This window comes from Haplochromis burtoni, unplaced genomic scaffold, assembly GCF_018398535.1.
Source record: "Haplochromis burtoni strain Fernald_Lab_line unplaced genomic scaffold, NCSU_Asbu1 Contig_1635, whole genome shotgun sequence".
Taxonomy (NCBI): Eukaryota; Metazoa; Chordata; class Actinopteri; order Cichliformes; family Cichlidae; genus Haplochromis; species Haplochromis burtoni.
This window is the reverse complement of record NW_024583996.1, coordinates 13,991-30,698: the sequence shown is the minus strand read 5'-3', so window position 1 is coordinate 30,698 and position 16,708 is coordinate 13,991. Positions and strand designations below refer to the sequence as shown.

Here is a 16,708-nt window from a genome sequence, read left to right as displayed (position 1 = left end):
CGCACAACCTTTTCTAGAGAAGTAGTAATGGTGAAAACAGCATCAGGGCATGTAAAAACCCAGCCACTAACAATGCCACTGACATTTTTGCATAAACCCAGTCAACGCTCCTGTAACATGCCATGTATCATAGACCCAACCTGCCCAGTGAACTTACTAGGAAGAGATGCAATGACAAAATTAGGGATAGGAGTCATCCCTACAGAAACAGGTATGACAGCGGAAATAATGTTAGCAGATACACAATGGTATCAATTAGGTACAATCCTGCAAAAGGTAGAAAATGATAAATATACGCCTACAGAAGAAGAGGGTTGGGCACAGGGTAAAAGAACAGGGTGCATGAGATATACTGGCTGGGTGATAAAAACGACACCCAACACTCATTTGCACGACAGCACACAAGAATGAGAAATTCTCTCGCTGGAAGAAGAGCCAGCACTTAAAAGTCTGCCTTCTACACTGTGGTCGGATGGTCCAACTGATGTGGGATTAATAAAAAACGCAGATTCGGTAAAAGTACAGACTATTTCATCCCACAGGCCCATTAAACCACAGTATCCCTTATCTAAGGAAGCAATAGAAGGGATTAAGCCAGTGATAAAAGACATGGAAAAAGCAGGAATTCTAATAAAAACTAACCTGCTACCTGCAATACTCCAATCTTCCCAGTCAAGAAGGCTAATACTGGAAAGTATCGTTTGGTACATGATCTGCGAGCAATAAATGAAATTATGGAAATGATACCACAAGTAGTAGCAAATCCTCACACTATACTGAATCAAGTCACTCCAAAAGAACAATGGTTCTCAGTGATAGATTTATCAAACGCCTTTTTCTCAGTGCCTTTACATCCTAACTCACAATATCTGTTTGGCTTCACATTTGAGGGACAGAGATACACCTATACTAGGTTACCTCAGGGATTTCAAAACAGCCACTCTCTATGCTGAAGCTTTAAAGAAATCAATGATGTCCTGCCCTCTGCCAGCAGAAGGACAGTTTCTACTTTATGTAGATGATATTTTAGTGACTGGCCACACAGAGGAAGGGTGTAAACAGAATACTATGGTTGTGCTGCGTCACCTGGCTGAGCAAGTCCACAAAGTGTCTCTGAATAAACTCCAATTATGGAGACCTGAAGTAACATACTTAGGCCACACCCTCTCAAGTGAAGGAAGAAAACTACTAAACAAAAGAAAAGAAGCTATACAAAATGCACCACAGCCACAAACTAAGCAACTGGTTTTCTTGGCTTTACACTGGCTCCTGGCTACAGGTGCTAAAAAGACCACTCATTGGAGTTGGGATACTTTTACTTTTATTTTGTGTCTTTGTAACATGTATACTGCCATGTCTAAAACTCATGATTATTGGCATAATATTGTCCACTGTTGGTGCATACATAGCCGTGACAAATGATGATGATGACTCCGACCTGTTGGAACATGAAGACTTTGTGTGATTAATGACGATGTGACAGAAAATGTACAACAAGATGTTACATACTGATATCTCACTAAAAGTTATACGTGACAATTTGTCCAAATCAAAGATTGATGTTAGTAGAGAAGAAGCCACCATGATAAAGCCTGTGTGTGAAAATGAGACCAGTGGATTTGATCAAAATCCCATTTAAGGAGGAATTCTGTCCTCCAGTTTGTTTAAATAAGCTTTGGGATTAAACAGCATCATCTATGTTTGTGTCTGATGACATGTTTGATCCAGGTCAGCTTGAATATCACAGCTGATGTGTGGAACTCTGACATGTTTAAAGCCTGATTATCAGGATGATTCAAACACATCTGTTTAAATAATGAGATTCATGTTTCCACACAAAGTTATAAAGTGCAGCATCGACTGTTTTCTGAATGATTGAGGAACATCTGTGACTCTTACAGGATACACTAAGTCAGATAATCTTTGTAAAATGTGTGAATGACTTTTTGAAGTACTGACCAAAATCTGCTGGTTTACAGTATCAAAGGCTTTATATCAATAAAGAATAAATAGGTGTTTTCACGTCTGTAATCCTTATGATCAATCAGATCCAGAATCAATCTAAGAGGAACAGGAAGTGATGAATAACCAGGAAGTGTGGAGTCAGTCTGAAGTCCAGAGCACAGCCTGAGTCCACAGTCCTGAGCAGAGCCACAGTGAGACTGAAGCAGCAGCTCGATGCTCCTACAGTGGATCTGTGGTTACATGAGCAGATTTCTATGGATCCAGTGTGACTGTGATGAGTCCTGATGAAGTGAACAGAGTGAAGATTTGTGTAGAAGCAGGAAGTGTGATCAGCTGCACTCACCACTGTTGCTGAGAGGAACCTGATGGACTCCAGTGAATCTTCTTTTAGAGACAAACAGGACTCGACTGCAGCTCTGCTGCTGCTCTCTCACACTTTCACTTCTGCAAAATGACGTTGAGCTTCTTGTTTTTCAGGTGTTGCTCCGCCTCTTCCTGCCTCTCCCTTTACAGGAATCAGCCGGTCTGTACTCAGTGACTGTGTGCAGCGGGTGGGAGGAGTGAGGAGTGGTGTGTGGGTTCACACAGTAATGACGGCCTCAGGTGATCAGGAGAAACTCACCTGGATTTCCTTTTTCCACAGCAGACTGAGAGCTTCAGGTGGACCCTGAAGGAGGTCTCAGACACAGGTGGTAAAAGTACACACAGTGTGTACTGAAGTAGAAGTACTACTGTTAAAAATACTCCAAGTACTGTTTCAACTTCTTTACTCAAGTAAAAGTAAAAAGTAGTGGCTGTGAAATGAGAGTAAAAAGAGCTGATTGAAGAACATTTCTAACACGTGTTTATACAAAGCTAACTGAACCATGTGCTGCATCAACGTGATAATAAAATAATATTATTCACTTTGTTTCTAATAAATATTCCCAGCTTGAATCAGACAAGTTGAACATGAGCAGAGAAAAAGAAGGAAATCCAAATATTCCTGTGTTCAGCAGCTCAGCATTAGGGGGCAGCACTGTGCTATGTTGGCCTTTGGCCTGCCGGAAATGATTAGAAGAAGAAGAAGCGTTGCCATGCTACTGTAGCTAACAGGCGCGAGCATGGAGAAGGACGGACCTTTGGGCGGAAAGTTTTACTTCAAGAAGTTGCCCAACGGCGTGTTGGACAAAACGAGAGTAACGTGCACGATTTGCGAAGCTGAGTTCAGGTACCACAGAAGCAATTCGTCTCTGGGGTATCACCTGAGAGCCAAGCACCCGGCTGAATCGCAGGACTATCGTGGGCTAAAAACAGAAGAAGTGAGTGAAAAGTTGACCAGCGCCTTGGTTGTTTGGATAGCTAAAAGCTGCCGACCAGCGAGCATGGTAGAAGATGACGGACTGAAAGAAGTCCTTCGCGCTGCATCGGGAGACGTGTGCTACAATCCGCCCTCAGCAGAAACCATTGTGTCGAGACTGCGCGCTGTGTACGAGGAGCAGAGGGCTCAGCGGCACACCACGCTCCTGGGAGCAATGAACGTCGCCCTCACCGGAGACCACTGGACGTCGGTGGACAGCGATAACTACTGCGCCGTCACAGCGCACTTTATTGATAACGACTGGGCTCTACAGTCGTTTGCACTAGCGGTGAGTAAAACTGCAGAGAGACACTATGCTGACCATTTCCTGAGTGTTGCAAACGAGTGGAAAATCGGGGACAAGCTAACCACGCTCGGCACCGACAGTGCGTGGCTGTATGGCAACATGGTCGATGTGGCCAGCCTGCTTCCGTTTGAACACATGCCCTGCACGGCCCACATTCTGCACAGTGCCATCACAGTTGCTCTGAACGACAGCGGCTTTGAAAGAGTTCTGGCCAAATGTCGCGAGATTGTTGGACATTTTGAGGATAGTCCGGCGAACGCTCAGGAATTAAATGCACAGCAAGCTGCACATGGACATGACACGGAAGCACTGGTTCAGGATGCTCAGACTAGATGGAACTCCACCCTGGAGATGATCAAGCAGATCCAGAGAAACAAATCCGTGCTCACCTCCATCCTGGCTCAGCAAAGCAGCACGGTGACCATGCTGACTGAGCAGGAGCTCGACAGACTGCAGAAGCTGGAGGAGCTGCTGGAACCTTGCAGGTAAATCACTCTGTTTCTCGTTTGTGCGCGTCTACGTTCCAGCTCTGTCTTCAAGAACACTCCTGTGTGTTTGTTTCTGTGCGATTGTGTTTCAGCATAGTTGCCTCTGTAGTGTTTGGGCTGAGATCAGGTGGTGCAGTGGTTAGAGCTGTTTCCTCACTGAATGAAGGTTCGGGATTCAAACTTCCTGGTTGGGATTCTGTGCAGTTTGTATTTTCTCCCACAATTCAAATGTATGCTTGTGATCTCAATGAAATGATGTTGATTGACACAGTTAATGTGATGTTGATAGGTGATTATAGATGGGGTTTTACAGGGGACTGGTTTTCTGTCTCCGTGTTAGCCTACAACACACGGGAAAGCTTTGCAGGGTGAAGCTCTCTCCCCTCCCACCCAGCTCTTGCTTCTATTTTCCAACCCACAGCACACAGTGCTAACAGTGAGTGAGGTAACTGCAATACTTTTCAATTAGAGGATCACTTGCTGACATATTGTGGTATGTGTGTTTGTCTCTGTGCGATTAGTAGAAAAATACACACTTGTTCTTTCTGTTGCAGATATGTGACCGAGCTGCTGGGGGGAGAGCGCTATGTCTCCTGTTCCATGGTGCTGCCAGCCTTGCGTCATTTGTTCTGGGTCATGGAGCCCTTGGATGATGACCCAGTCTACGTTGTGAACTTTAAGATGGTTTTTACCACAGACCTAGCTCAGCGGAGGGCCAGCAGCAATCTCACATGGCTGAAGATCGCTACTGCCCTTGATCCCAGGTTTAAAGACCTCAAGTGTCTTCCCAAAGATGAAAGACGAGAGGTGTGGACTCTGGTACATGACCTTCTCATGGCAGAGACACAAGCACAACAACCATCTGTCCAGATAAAAGAGGAACCGTCACCAAAGAAGAGCAAGATGTCCATCTTCCTCCTGGGCTCTTCAGATTCAGATACAGAGGAGGAGGAAGACTCCATCGGCCGCTGTCTGGATCGGTACAAAGCAGAGCCCAAAATTGACATAGGAGGTGTCCTCTACAGTGGTGGTCAAAGAGAGAGGGAGCCATGCCAGGCTGGCACTATTGCACGCAAGTACCTGTCAACCCCTGCAACCACAGTGCCCTGTGAGAGCCTTATTCTCACTCTCAGGTGACGTCACTGAAAAGAAGCGTGCGTCTTTGTCCTCAGAGGAGGTGAACAGGATAGTCTGCCTCAGTAACTGGCTGAGCGCACAGAAGGACTGAGCCGAGTCTTTGGAGGGAGAAACGTTCAACACTCGGAGGTTTTAAATGTTGACTTTTGTCCCTTTTTGATGTTCAGCTGGCATTAAGATGTTACACATTTTGTCTTCTACATTTCTGTGATAGTTGGATCATTGTTAGGCCTGCTTTCAGTATTATTTCCTATCAGCAGATGCTAGAAAGATGTCTTTAATCTGAGGCGTGCTGATCCTGAACACTATTAAACTTCTCTGAATTTAAGCATTCTTTGTGTTTATTCTGTATTAACTTCATTAACTCAGCATTAAAGGGTTGAGCCTTTCATCCTTGTTCAGAAGCAGGATGGAGGGTTTTTAATCATTTATATTACAGCCAGGAAATCATCCTAATAGCTCTATTTGTTGCATGAATTTTGGTGTGCTGACAGCCTAGTCAGAAAAGGTCAGGTCATCATCTTACAGGGCGAGACACCAAATAGGTCAGTTATTATTGTTATCGTCAGAATAACTAGCATAGGAGATGGCTAATGTGACGGGTTTAGAAAGTATTGTTTGTTACAAAGGTTGAACCCCTGTGAGAGAATGATCTCCAAATCCTAACTTGGGAGAACGTTACATAAATCTGAGCGGTCTATCCTGCCCGAGGCCTGACGAGCCTACACTCAGAACCCTTCTTATGTTGTGAAACCCTCGATGCTTTCGTACAACGCTAACTAAATGTGCGACCCAAGGGTCTAATAGAAGTATTTTAGTGTCCACCCCCATCAGAGTCGTTGGTCTGAGTGATGAGCGCTCTGCAGGTTTACCAGGTAAACAAGTACTCATTGCCGTCTCAGTGGGTGGAGAGCCTCACTTTGATATGCTTCTTCATGCATGTTAAAAAGTGAAATTATTCATTTTTCTTGGACAGTTTTGTAAAATTCAATCAGAAGGCCTCCGGCTGGGGTGCCCTTACCACTGTTAATGCTTGGATAGCCTGAAGTACCTCAGTGTCTATGACTGAACGTGAGCTAAGGTTCCTGTTCTGAAGCTTGGGCATGTTCCGATTTATAAACATCTTCATAAAATTCTGTAAAACTGTCATAAATTTCAGATGGATCTACTGTTACATTCCCTGAAGAGGTCTTTGTGCTATTAAAGACTGCTTTCCTTAACTCCATGCCGAGGGCCTTCCCACTTTCTCCCATTGATCATAATAAGATCACCACATTAGACGTTTTGTTGCTGTATCAGAAGATAATTGATTATATTCACTTCTCAAACGTAACAGTTTGATTCATCGCTAATATTTAAGTCTTATTCCAAAGATTTCATTCGTTTATTCCATTTTTTTGCTGTTTGCACTCATAAAGCCGAGGACTTCACCTCTAATATATGCTTTGAATCCTTCCATCTCACTGAGGCGCAGGTTTGATCTTTAACTCAAAGTCATTTTCTGTTTTCTCCTCTATGAATTTAACCAGTTTTAGATTTTCTAGCCATCTTGTTTGAAACTGCCAGTTTGGGTTGTTATGGATAAACGTTATCATACTGACTCGAATGACAACATCATTCGGTTTTATCAGGGTTTTGTTGATACATAATATAAACTGAGTGATTAATTGTCTGGTTTTGGCTTCATATCTGAGCCTGCTGATCTAGACTCAGGTTTAGAGCACAGTCAGAGTCCATGTATATGAAGCCCTTGCAAAGTGAATAACTGATTTTAAAAATGTAGGTTTATTTGAATTTGGGCTGTACACACTCATGAAGTTCACAAATACGTTTTGAATAGAGTAAAAACAATAAATGGAGAAAGGAAACCACATTACCAAGCAGCCGTATCTTCCCATAGTGGAGGATCGTGATCGTCTGCCATGGATTATACTGAAAACTGCAGCGAACACTTTCCTGATGATGTTGAACTCGGCTCACTGCGATGCACTTTCTTTCCATCGTGCTCGATGTTACGTTGTTTTGTGGAGCGGAAAACAAACTCCCGATCTTGGAAGTTCAGGGATCGGACGGTTTGGCTCAGTTTCCCTAACACTGTATTTTCTGAGTGTGATGAACTTGTGGAAACTATAAAGAGATTTATTTTTAAAAATGTAACCTGAATTGTTTTGAATAAACAGACTGTGGTCGTGGTCGAGCTCTACGGCCCGACTTCACCCCTCCAGTGGACACAGCCACACAGAACCAGCTCTTATTGAATCCATCCACCAACACTAACCTGATCTAGTTTACTCACATCCAGCTGATTCTCAGATCACAGCTGGGACTCACAACAGCTGCCCTGCTGTAGCCACAGTTTCAGTCCTGGTCTCCTGCTCCCTCTAGTGATCACTCAGTGGTGCTGAATGATGCCAGAACACTGACGGTTTCCACAGCCAGGCATAAAACCTCAACCACATAAAACCACCTGGTGCATGCACGTCACCATGATCCAGTGGAGGGCTGCAGAAAGCCCTGTGATGATCATTATATAAATAAATACACATTAAAATCACTTATGTATATCACAGTTCCTCAGTGCTGCGGTGCTGTTTCCGTGTGTTCTGATGATCCATGGAGCGTCCTGAATGCTTCCATCAAACACAAATATCCTGGAAGCTTCGTGTGGGTCAAAGGTCAAAGCTGCCGACTGTCAGGAAACAGAACTTTAGAGAAGGTCGGCTTTTTAAACAAACAGCAGAGAAGAACATTTTGATCGTGCATGTTTCTACGTGTGTGCTGAACTGTAATGCTGCATTACAACTCACCTTAATCTACCTGTTTATTATTTATTGATCAGGTACTGTACAGATTTAAAATGATTACATAAACATGTGAACAGGAAGTGATGTGTGATCAGAGAGTGAAGGCGGGGCTTCAGATGAAGCTCCTCCTTGTTGGCGCTCCTTTTGTCCTACATCGTGGGTGCAGGTTCACCTGTGGATGCAGACCTGCCTTCACCTGCCCCTTGACAGATATTATTGATAGAGCTATTGTTTCTTTGACCTTGCTCTGGTTCACGCCCACATTCCTGCACAATCAATCTCAATCATGAATCTGTAACTTTTCTATTTTGATCATCCTGAGTGCTCTGGAGTGCGATTAACCACTACAGTGATCTACAATCAATTACAGTCTCCGCACTATTTGCCAGCACTGGATTTGTAAACCAAACTTTTGTAGTCTTCACAGTAAGCATCATGGTTTCTTTGGACCTTGACATGGTGTGGATGCTTACAGGAACATCTTCTGTGAATAAGACTGAGACCTTAAACTGTTCTTGAGTCTGTGGGTCTTTGTGCTGATGCACCTGTAGTGCTTCCCTGAGGGAAGCAGGTTGAACAGGTCAAAATCAGGGTGGGAGCTGTCCTTGATGATGTTTGTTGCTCTGCTGAGGCAGCAGGAGGAATAAATGTCCATCAGGGAGGGGAGAGGGCAGCCCATGGTCTTCTGTGCTGGCTTGACTTCTGTTTGAAGCCTCGCTCTATCAAGTATCTGATGGATCTGAGCACAGACACTGTTGGCTTGTCTCCTCCCTGTTTAGGATTTGTGTGACTGCAGTAAAAGTGCGTCCATCCGTCACTGATCCAGCTGAATATGAAGCATCACCAACCACCATCAACGGCCCCGTGATCAGACTGAGCAGTCGAGGCATCGAGGCTGCAGGATCGCATCAGAACAGGACCTGTGGGTGTGGTCTGGACATCAGACCGTCCTACCCAGGTAATCCCACAGTTTGACCCCAGAGCGGCAGGATGGAGGAGACCATCAAAGTGTTTCAAAATAAAACCATTCGATGTGACCTGCATGAAAAACTAAACTGCCAGATGGACTTGCCTCCCAGCAGCAGCAGCAGGACTTTAAGGGGATGAAGAATTTTGGAGTGATGATCTGCAGCTTTCAAAAACAGAACACGCACACTTCTAATAACCCGTCGCTGTGAGGTCGAAGTCTTTATGTGCAACATGAAAACTGTCCAAAACTTTAAGTCAACACTTCCTGTGTCCACTGAGTGTCTCTCAGAGCTTCTTCTTGGTCCTCTGGAGCTTCTCTGCGATTGTTAACAAACTGAAACTGCAAAAACACAAAACTAAAAGAGCTGAACTGACTGTGAGCGACTTATGACGCCACACTGAGTCAGGCCTCGTGCTTCTATAAGGGACGTATCATCTGTAGTACCACTGAATGACCACTAGGTGGGAGAAAGAGACAGAAATGAAGCCTGTTCAGTCTGAGAATCAGCTGCTGCTGTAGATGATGCTGAGCGTTGGCATTTGATGGAAGACTGAGACATCGACAGTTATTTGTACAGGCCGGTGGTGAAGTGAACGTGAGCTTCATCAGCTCTCGTACTCTGAGCTGTGTCCACTCCACTTAAAGTTGTAGGATCCCGTTAAAGTGGACGCGACACTCTTAAATGTGTAAAGGCCCATTTCCATCACTGAGCCCTGCTCTCAAAAACTGATATAACTGTGAGGCTGGATTTCACAAATAAGAGCTTAAAGTTTTAAAAACGTGTAGCGCCATCTTGTGCGCATCATGACGTGATGTGGTTGGTCGAATGGCTGCAAATGACAGACTTAGTTTATGTTAGCTAACTAGCGACAGGCTCAATAACAGAGGAAAATAAGCAGAGGTGGCAAAGTACACACAACCTGTACTTAAGCAGAAGTACAGATACTGCTGTTAAACTGAACCTTGTGTCATATTAATATAATAACATCAGTAGATGGAATTACAAACTTCGTTTCAGTCTAAATTATATTTCCAATAAAGATTCTCAGCTTTACTCAGGTAAGTTAAACACGAGCAGAGAAGGAAAATGTAAAAATATATCTGTCCTGTTTCTTACATTGAGGAGGCTGACTTTGCCTCGAAACAGGAAGTGGGCAGAGAAGAGGTTGAAGTGGTGGAGGAAGCTTTAAACCAATCACAGTGCAGCAAACTAACCTGCAGACGACTTTCATGCAGACTTTAAACAACACAGTCAGTCTGCCTCAGTTTGTTTAGCAGCAGGTTTCACAGTGTGAACAAACATAACGTAATTTAAACACGAGGACTCACACCAAAGCTTTAAATGAGCATCCTCCCCTTTAAAGCTAACCTCTTCTTCCTCTCTCTTTCTTTCTTTCTTTCTTTCTTTCTTTCTTTCTTTCTTTTCTTTCTTTCTTTCTTTCTTTCTTTCTTTCTTTCTTTCTTTCTTTCTTTCTCTTTCTTTTTTCTTTCTTCCTAGCATCGATTTTCTGAGCGTGTAATAAAACATCTTCTCTGGCTTCATCTTTTATTTTATAATAAATAATAATGCCCCGGCTAACGTGTCCTCCTGAGCCCACAGTGAGTCAGTGTGGGTGAGCTGTGGGCAGGACAAACCCAAACCCACAGTTATCACCCACAGGGCCCCTGCAGTTTCACACATAAAGGCCTATAGGTTTAGTAAAATGTAGGTGGGATCATGTGGACTAACTGTGGGTTTGTCCTGGCCACAGCTCACCCACACTGACTCACTGTGGGCTTGTTTTACTTCTTATTTTCATCCAGTTCACTCTGGCACATTTCACATATCTCCTGTCCAACACGAGCCACTGAGAGTTAAAAACACTCGTGTCTGGACACGAGACCCACTTTAGAGGTCCAGCAGAAGAGCTGGAGGTCAGATTCAAACCAGTCACTGCTGGTCAGACGTGGTCTGCAGCTCTGTGTGTGCATCCAAAGAGAAGCCTCTGAACTCAGGCAGGTGATGTGAGCAGGTGATGTGAGCAGGTGATGTGAGCAGGTGAGCAGCTTCTGAGCTGCAGGAACTCATTGGCTCAGAGGTGGCGACGCTGCCGTCATGTGACTGTGGTGCAGTTTGTTTATAGACTAACAATCTCAGCTGTTGTGTTTTCTTCAGACTGACTGAAGGACCTCTGATAGACTCTCACAGCTCGCGAAGGATTTCTAAACTGCAGCGTTTGCAGGTCAGTTTTAAGAAGGCTGTACTTGAACGTGATTGGCTGAGAGCTCAGACCTTTGCTCCTGTTTCCCCTCCTTATACTGAGGCTTCCGTCTTTAATGTGGTAACAGGCGGCTGTGAAAGAGCTGAAGTGAAAGTCTGCAGCTCACACTGACCCTCGGTGCTCATCCAGACACCATGAAGACTGCACCTGTGGCTCTGCTCCCCGGTGAGTCACACACACAACTCCTACACCCACTCACCCACTCAGTGAGTCCAGCTCCAGGTAAAGGACGGACACTGGATGAATCCTGAGAGTTTACTCCGTGTTGTCGGGGGAGAAAACAGGAAGTCGGCTCCTTTCTGTTCTGTGTAAATCCAGAAAATAATCCAATCAGAAATGTTTAATGCTCAGCAGGGTCTGTAGTTTAGAGTCAGGGTCTCTGTAAAAGATGTGCTTGTTTTTTTAAATGTTTATTCTTAATATAGACACAAACAACAAAGGACACAATAAATATTACAAATGAGGAAAGAAAACCAGGAACTGGGATCGGAAGGTTTTTGAAACCTTTAAAGTTTTTATATTTTGTCCCGTATGAGGAAACTTACACAATGATCTAAAAGCTGAAAGCAATCTGGCTGTGATGATTCAGCAGTACTTCAGGTGCTTTATAGTGAGGAATGTGGAACCAAGAAAACATCGGTCTTTTGTCCCGGGTGGTCCAGTCTTCTTCCTGATCTGTGGACGTCTGCCACACTGTTAGTGTGCACCTCTAGGTGAAACTCTGTGGATTTTCCTGTTGCAGGTGTGTGTGTGCTGCTGCTGTCTGCACCGACTGTTTCTGCAGGTGAGGAGATGAAGTGAAAACAATCAGTGAGACTCCAACAAGAACACAAATACACTTACTCTGTGTGTTTGTCTGTTTGTGTGTCCTCCAGTGTCTCTGTCTGTCAGTCCAAACCTTCAGCAGGTCTTCAGCGGATCCTCTCCAGTGTCTCTGAGCTGTGATGATGGATGGACGGTGAGGAGGACCAGAGGAAACCAGACTGATGAGTGTGGAGCAGCGGCGGACTTCACTAGACTTGATGAGTCCTCGTGTGTTCAGGACTTTAAAACAACCTTCACAGCGATTTACTGGTGTGAAACCAGTTCTGGGCAGAAGAGTGATGACATCATCATCAGTGTTTCAGGTAAAGTAAGTTGTTTCTTTTCTTCTTTTTTTCCACAGTTGCTCTGAACATTTAAGGGCAGTATCAGGACCACCTGTGACAGGTGAAGTACAACCATATATTTATTTTTATATATATGCAGGTGCAGGTGCATTTAGCATAAAGCACCTTGAATGTGTGAATAACAGCTTGATCCATAGATCAACAATGTGGTGCTTATGTGGAGATGAGCCGTAAGAATCCAGTTTATACTTCAAATGACACGTTGTCTGAATTTTACTTTCATATTGTTTTAATATGTTTCAATTAATGTCTCAGATTTTTGTTCTTATTGTTTTGGATTCTTTAGGCTAGAAAACATTGATATACTTAAAATACTTGTAATTAGGAGATACTTAAATACTTAGAACTCACTGCTAAACTAAACTAGATGGTGTTAAATCTGCTGCACTGTGGTACAGAACAGCCATCGACCTGCGGGGCTGAAAGTTCCTGCAGTTCCTGTAATGTCCACCAGAGGCTCCAGCAGGGCGTTAGCCCTCACAGGCTCTCATGTTAAAATATCTAATAAATAAATAAGTGAATCTAATTTTGCCCTTCGTAACAATAAAACGGGAGAGAATGTTTTTGTTACTCACCTGTTTAAACCGTATTAAAGTTTCTTCGGTGGGGGCGTGGCCTCTTTCAGTGACGGGGCTTTGACAGGCAGCTGTGGTTGCTAGCAAAGTTACCTCTGGACCGTGTTTATGCTTTTGGACCAATAGGATGGCTGCTGGTTAGTTAATTGTAATAACAGACTGTCTCAGAAGTTTGTGCTGCACTTCAGTGAAATGCCAGTTTTAATTTGGACGATATGTAGCACTGATTAGCAAACATCAGTATGGTCTATGGAAGCAGCTTGACAGCTATGCTAGCTATCTGTTCTTCTCCATCACAGCAAGAAGAAAATGCCTCTGAGTGATCATTATAAAAGCAGAGGGTCAGACTGCAGTGGCCACACCATCATTTATAGTCTGTGATGATGAACGTTCATGAATTCAGTCCTATGGCGTCATCATTTGACCTCCTGCATGCTGTCTCCAGAAGCTTCCAGTCTACATGTGTGTACTTTTGTCTCTCTTACCCAGAAAAAGGAGTGATCCTGGAGATCCCGGCACTTCCTGTGACAAAAGGAAGTAATCTTACTCTGCGTTGCAGGCTCAGCACTGGTGACACAGTGGCAGCTTACTTCTTCTACAGTGGACGTCGTCTTGTATCTGGACATAAAGAGCACACCATCTCTAACGTGCAGCAGTCTAATGAGGGTTTCTACTGGTGTGCTACTGATCTGAGTGGATCATCTGCTCATAGCTACCTGAGGGTCAGAGGTCAGAACACTGACATCATTTGCTGTCATCATAAATTGGGCCTCTTTTGTGTTTTTCTAATGTCCTTGACCTCGATGGAGAGGAGGTGGGGCAAAGAGAGAGAATTCATCACTCTGAGATTTGGCTGTGGTTATAATCACGATCAATAATGCTGTAATAACTAGAGATGGCACGATACCACTTTTTTATGTCCGATACCGATACCGATATCATAAATTTGGATATCTGCCGATACCGATATGAATCCGATATAGTGTTTTTTAATCAACAAAACTGTTTTTTAAAATATCTTGCTGCATTTTGTATAAGTTCATACTCAAGTTTAAAACAACAACTACACTAAAGCTATTCTGTTATACCTGTATGCAAAAAAAAATTTCATAGTTCAGCAATACTGATCAATCTAATAAACTTAAACCTACACCATCCTCCCTATTCTGGTATTTTAAAGAGTACTTAGCGTAAATATTAAGCAACCTAACTAATAGGGTTCCAACTCCCAGCAACAACAAAAATAAATAAATAAAAAATAGGGAACCACCCCTCACGCTCCACCTCATGATGCTTAATCGACGTAATCAACCTTAATTTGATGCAGTGTGAAAAAAATGCACAGAAATCAATTATTTTTCAAGAAATATTAAATAGATTCAACATCTTTCTTCAACAAAATTGCAGACTGCACAGATGGTACCTTCCCAAAGGAAAAAGTACTATAGCTTACTAGGGTATATTAGACTTAATAGTTACTATATACAGTAATGGACTTCTATTCATTTTACATCAAATTAAAACTTTGGGTGTCAGATAATTATTTATTAAAAGCTCGACATTTTAAATGAGAATAAGAAAGAAAAGTATGTCTTTGTGCCCCCTTTTCCCTGTTCATGCCCTATCGGCCCCCCTGGCTAAACTTTGCTAGATCCGCCCCTGCACAGTTACAGCCGTCAGCTACGTAGAAAAAGATCCTGGTGTAGAAAGTAATATTAAATAAATTCTAACAACAGCTGATCAAGCTTAAACGTGCTGCTGTTGTTCAGCCACTGGTTTCCTCTTTCTGGTGCAAAGTGGGCCAAAAGCAAACAAGAGACACGGACTCGCGACAGAAAAGCCGATCAGCTGATCATTAAGCAGTTTCATGATTGAAGTAGCAGCAAGAAGAGGCAGTCGCTCGTTAAGCTTAACGCAGGAATGCTTTACAAACATTCAGAGATGGACTTACACACTTGCTTTACTTCTCTCGGGGATAACTTTGTCGGAGATGAAATGCCGGGTTGCTAGCGAAGCTCCACATGCTATCCAGACCACCGACAGGTCCCGCATGCCACAGCCGCTCTATCACGTGATGCATACTGCTCCGACGTGCTAACGTTCTGAGGTGAGTTACGGCGTGTTGCAAGTTTTGTGAGGTGCTTTCATGATATTTAATGGATCGGATTACATTTTTTATTTTTCTCCGATATCCGATCCAGTAATTTAGGTCAGTATCGGACCGATACCGATACGTAATATCGGATCGGTCCATCTCTAGTAATAACTAGCACGCTCCTCTTCAGCATCTATTACTAATAGATGGAGATGAAAGCCTGTGTTTGTGGTGTAGCCTCGCTGCACCGCTCACATTGAGCCTTTCTATCGAACCCTGAGTGAATGAACTGAGGACGCCTGCTTATCTCTCCTGCAGATCCCCCGACGACCTCCGTCAGATCATCTGTCCATTCTCGTGAAACCATGTCCCCCTTCCCCTCTCTTCCCCCTCCTCCTCCTCCCACCAACTGTTCCTCACCTCCTCCTCCTGCTCCTTCTTGTGTGCCTGTGTTGAGACTCCTCTCCCACCTGCTGGCCTTTTGTATTTACTCCATCACCACCGGCCTGCTGCTGTCCATCTGCTTGGACCGGCTGGCCACCAGGCGCTCAGGTAGATACCTGCACACAGGTGCATCACTGCTGCTGTCCTGCTGGCAGCTCTGACTGTAAAATCACAAACGTCTGCACTGCCTTTTTAATTATTACAGTAACCGGACTGCTAAAGCCAAACCATAGCTTTAATCTGATATTTCACCGCTCTTAACCAGGGTTAGGCTCACATGCTAACCTTTATACACCCAAATAACAGCAGACAAGAACCAAAGGTAACAGCTTCTAGTGTCTGAAACTATTTTAAGAAGTTGGAACCTGATTGTGAGCGCTTCAACTGTGACCTGGTGCAGTAAAAGGTGCACACGCCTGATCTGTAGCTGCACAGACCTCCAGAGCTGCACGGTTTAAAGCAGAGATCTACAACTGCAGTCTTTGAGAGCTACTGTCCTGTAGCTTTAATGCAGAGAAATGGCTGAATCAACTGGTTGAATTACCTCTTCAGCGTGTCATCGAGTTGGGCAAAGGCCTGGTAACAGGCCATTCATTTGATTCAGGTGTGTCGGAACAAGGATGCATCTAAAAGCTGCAGGACGGTAGCTCTGAGGACTGGAGTTGGAGACCCCAAAGCTGGAAGACATGATGGAGACACGACTAAAAGACTAAAACCCATTGTCCTGTATCATCGGTAATGAGTCACAGCCCTACAGTTCACCCACAGCTGCCCACTGTGGGCCTGCTGTGGGCCAACTTGGACATACGATGGTGCCCGCGGTGCAGCATGTCTCCAGCGTATGTATATGTGTGGAGACTAACATTCATTCCGATGCTTTGCCCACAGCAAACAGACTTCCCGTCTCCGTGGAGATGACCCAGTGCATTGAAGAAAACTACGAGGCGGTGGTTGACATCACGGCTGATGCGCTCGTCGAGGACTCTGAATACTCTGAATGAGTCTGCTGCTCTGACTCCGCTGACGTTTCATCACACGTGAGCAGAGGGAAGCGTCCATCGTGCGGGAAGCTCCAGCTTCTCATTTCTCAGACTGCACATGTGATACTGGGTTCTTCCCGCTCCTCAAAGTCACTTCCTGAAAGATTTGTTACT

The 16,708-nt window shown here is 44.1% G+C and overlaps 2 protein-coding genes across 3 annotated transcripts; both read left to right on the top strand.

Annotated features, from left to right (window-relative positions):
* The first annotated feature begins 899 nt into the window (after nucleotides 1-899).
* On the top strand, nucleotides 900-9,218 carry LOC106632734 (E3 SUMO-protein ligase ZBED1). Its single transcript, XM_042217149.1, has 4 exons — nucleotides 900-4,096; nucleotides 4,654-5,232; nucleotides 8,820-8,998; nucleotides 9,103-9,218. The coding sequence occupies exons 1-4, from the start codon at nucleotides 3,069-3,071 to the stop codon at nucleotides 9,216-9,218; spliced, it is 1,902 nt and encodes a 633-aa protein (XP_042073083.1). The 5' UTR covers nucleotides 900-3,068.
* Nucleotides 9,219-11,142: 1,924 nt separating this feature from the next.
* LOC102292592 lies at nucleotides 11,143-16,708 on the top strand. Of its 2 annotated transcripts, XM_042217151.1 has the most exons (7): nucleotides 11,143-11,232; nucleotides 11,339-11,436; nucleotides 12,014-12,055; nucleotides 12,147-12,398; nucleotides 13,505-13,744; nucleotides 15,429-15,662; nucleotides 16,443-16,708. In XM_042217151.1, the coding sequence occupies exons 2-7, from the start codon at nucleotides 11,406-11,408 to the stop codon at nucleotides 16,553-16,555; spliced, it is 912 nt and encodes a 303-aa protein (XP_042073085.1). In that variant the 5' UTR covers nucleotides 11,143-11,232; nucleotides 11,339-11,405; the 3' UTR covers nucleotides 16,556-16,708. The 2 variants fall into 2 exon arrangements, with proteins under 2 accessions (XP_042073085.1, XP_042073086.1); XM_042217152.1 differs by lacking the exon at nucleotides 11,143-11,232 and having other exon boundaries at nucleotides 11,326-11,436.

What these genes read in the sequence shown, in the direction of transcription:
- LOC106632734 (XM_042217149.1), top strand. Translation starts at nt 3,069, where the DNA reads ATGGAGAAGGACGGACCTTTGGGCGGAAAGTTTTACTTCAAGAAGTTG. An exon ending in AGCCTTATTCTCACTCTCAG is followed by an intron (nt 5,233 to 8,819) that starts GTGACGTCACTG and finishes CTCCCTGTTTAG; the next exon opens with GATTTGTGTGACTGCAGTAA. An exon ending in CATCAGACCGTCCTACCCAG is followed by an intron (nt 8,999 to 9,102) that starts GTAATCCCACAG and finishes CTAAACTGCCAG; the next exon opens with ATGGACTTGCCTCCCAGCAG.
- LOC102292592 (XM_042217151.1), top strand. Translation starts at nt 11,406, where the DNA reads ATGAAGACTGCACCTGTGGCTCTGCTCCCCG. An exon ending in TGCACCGACTGTTTCTGCAG is followed by an intron (nt 12,056 to 12,146) that starts GTGAGGAGATGA and finishes TGTGTCCTCCAG; the next exon opens with TGTCTCTGTCTGTCAGTCCA. An exon ending in TAGCTACCTGAGGGTCAGAG is followed by an intron (nt 13,745 to 15,428) that starts GTCAGAACACTG and finishes TCTCTCCTGCAG; the next exon opens with ATCCCCCGACGACCTCCGTC.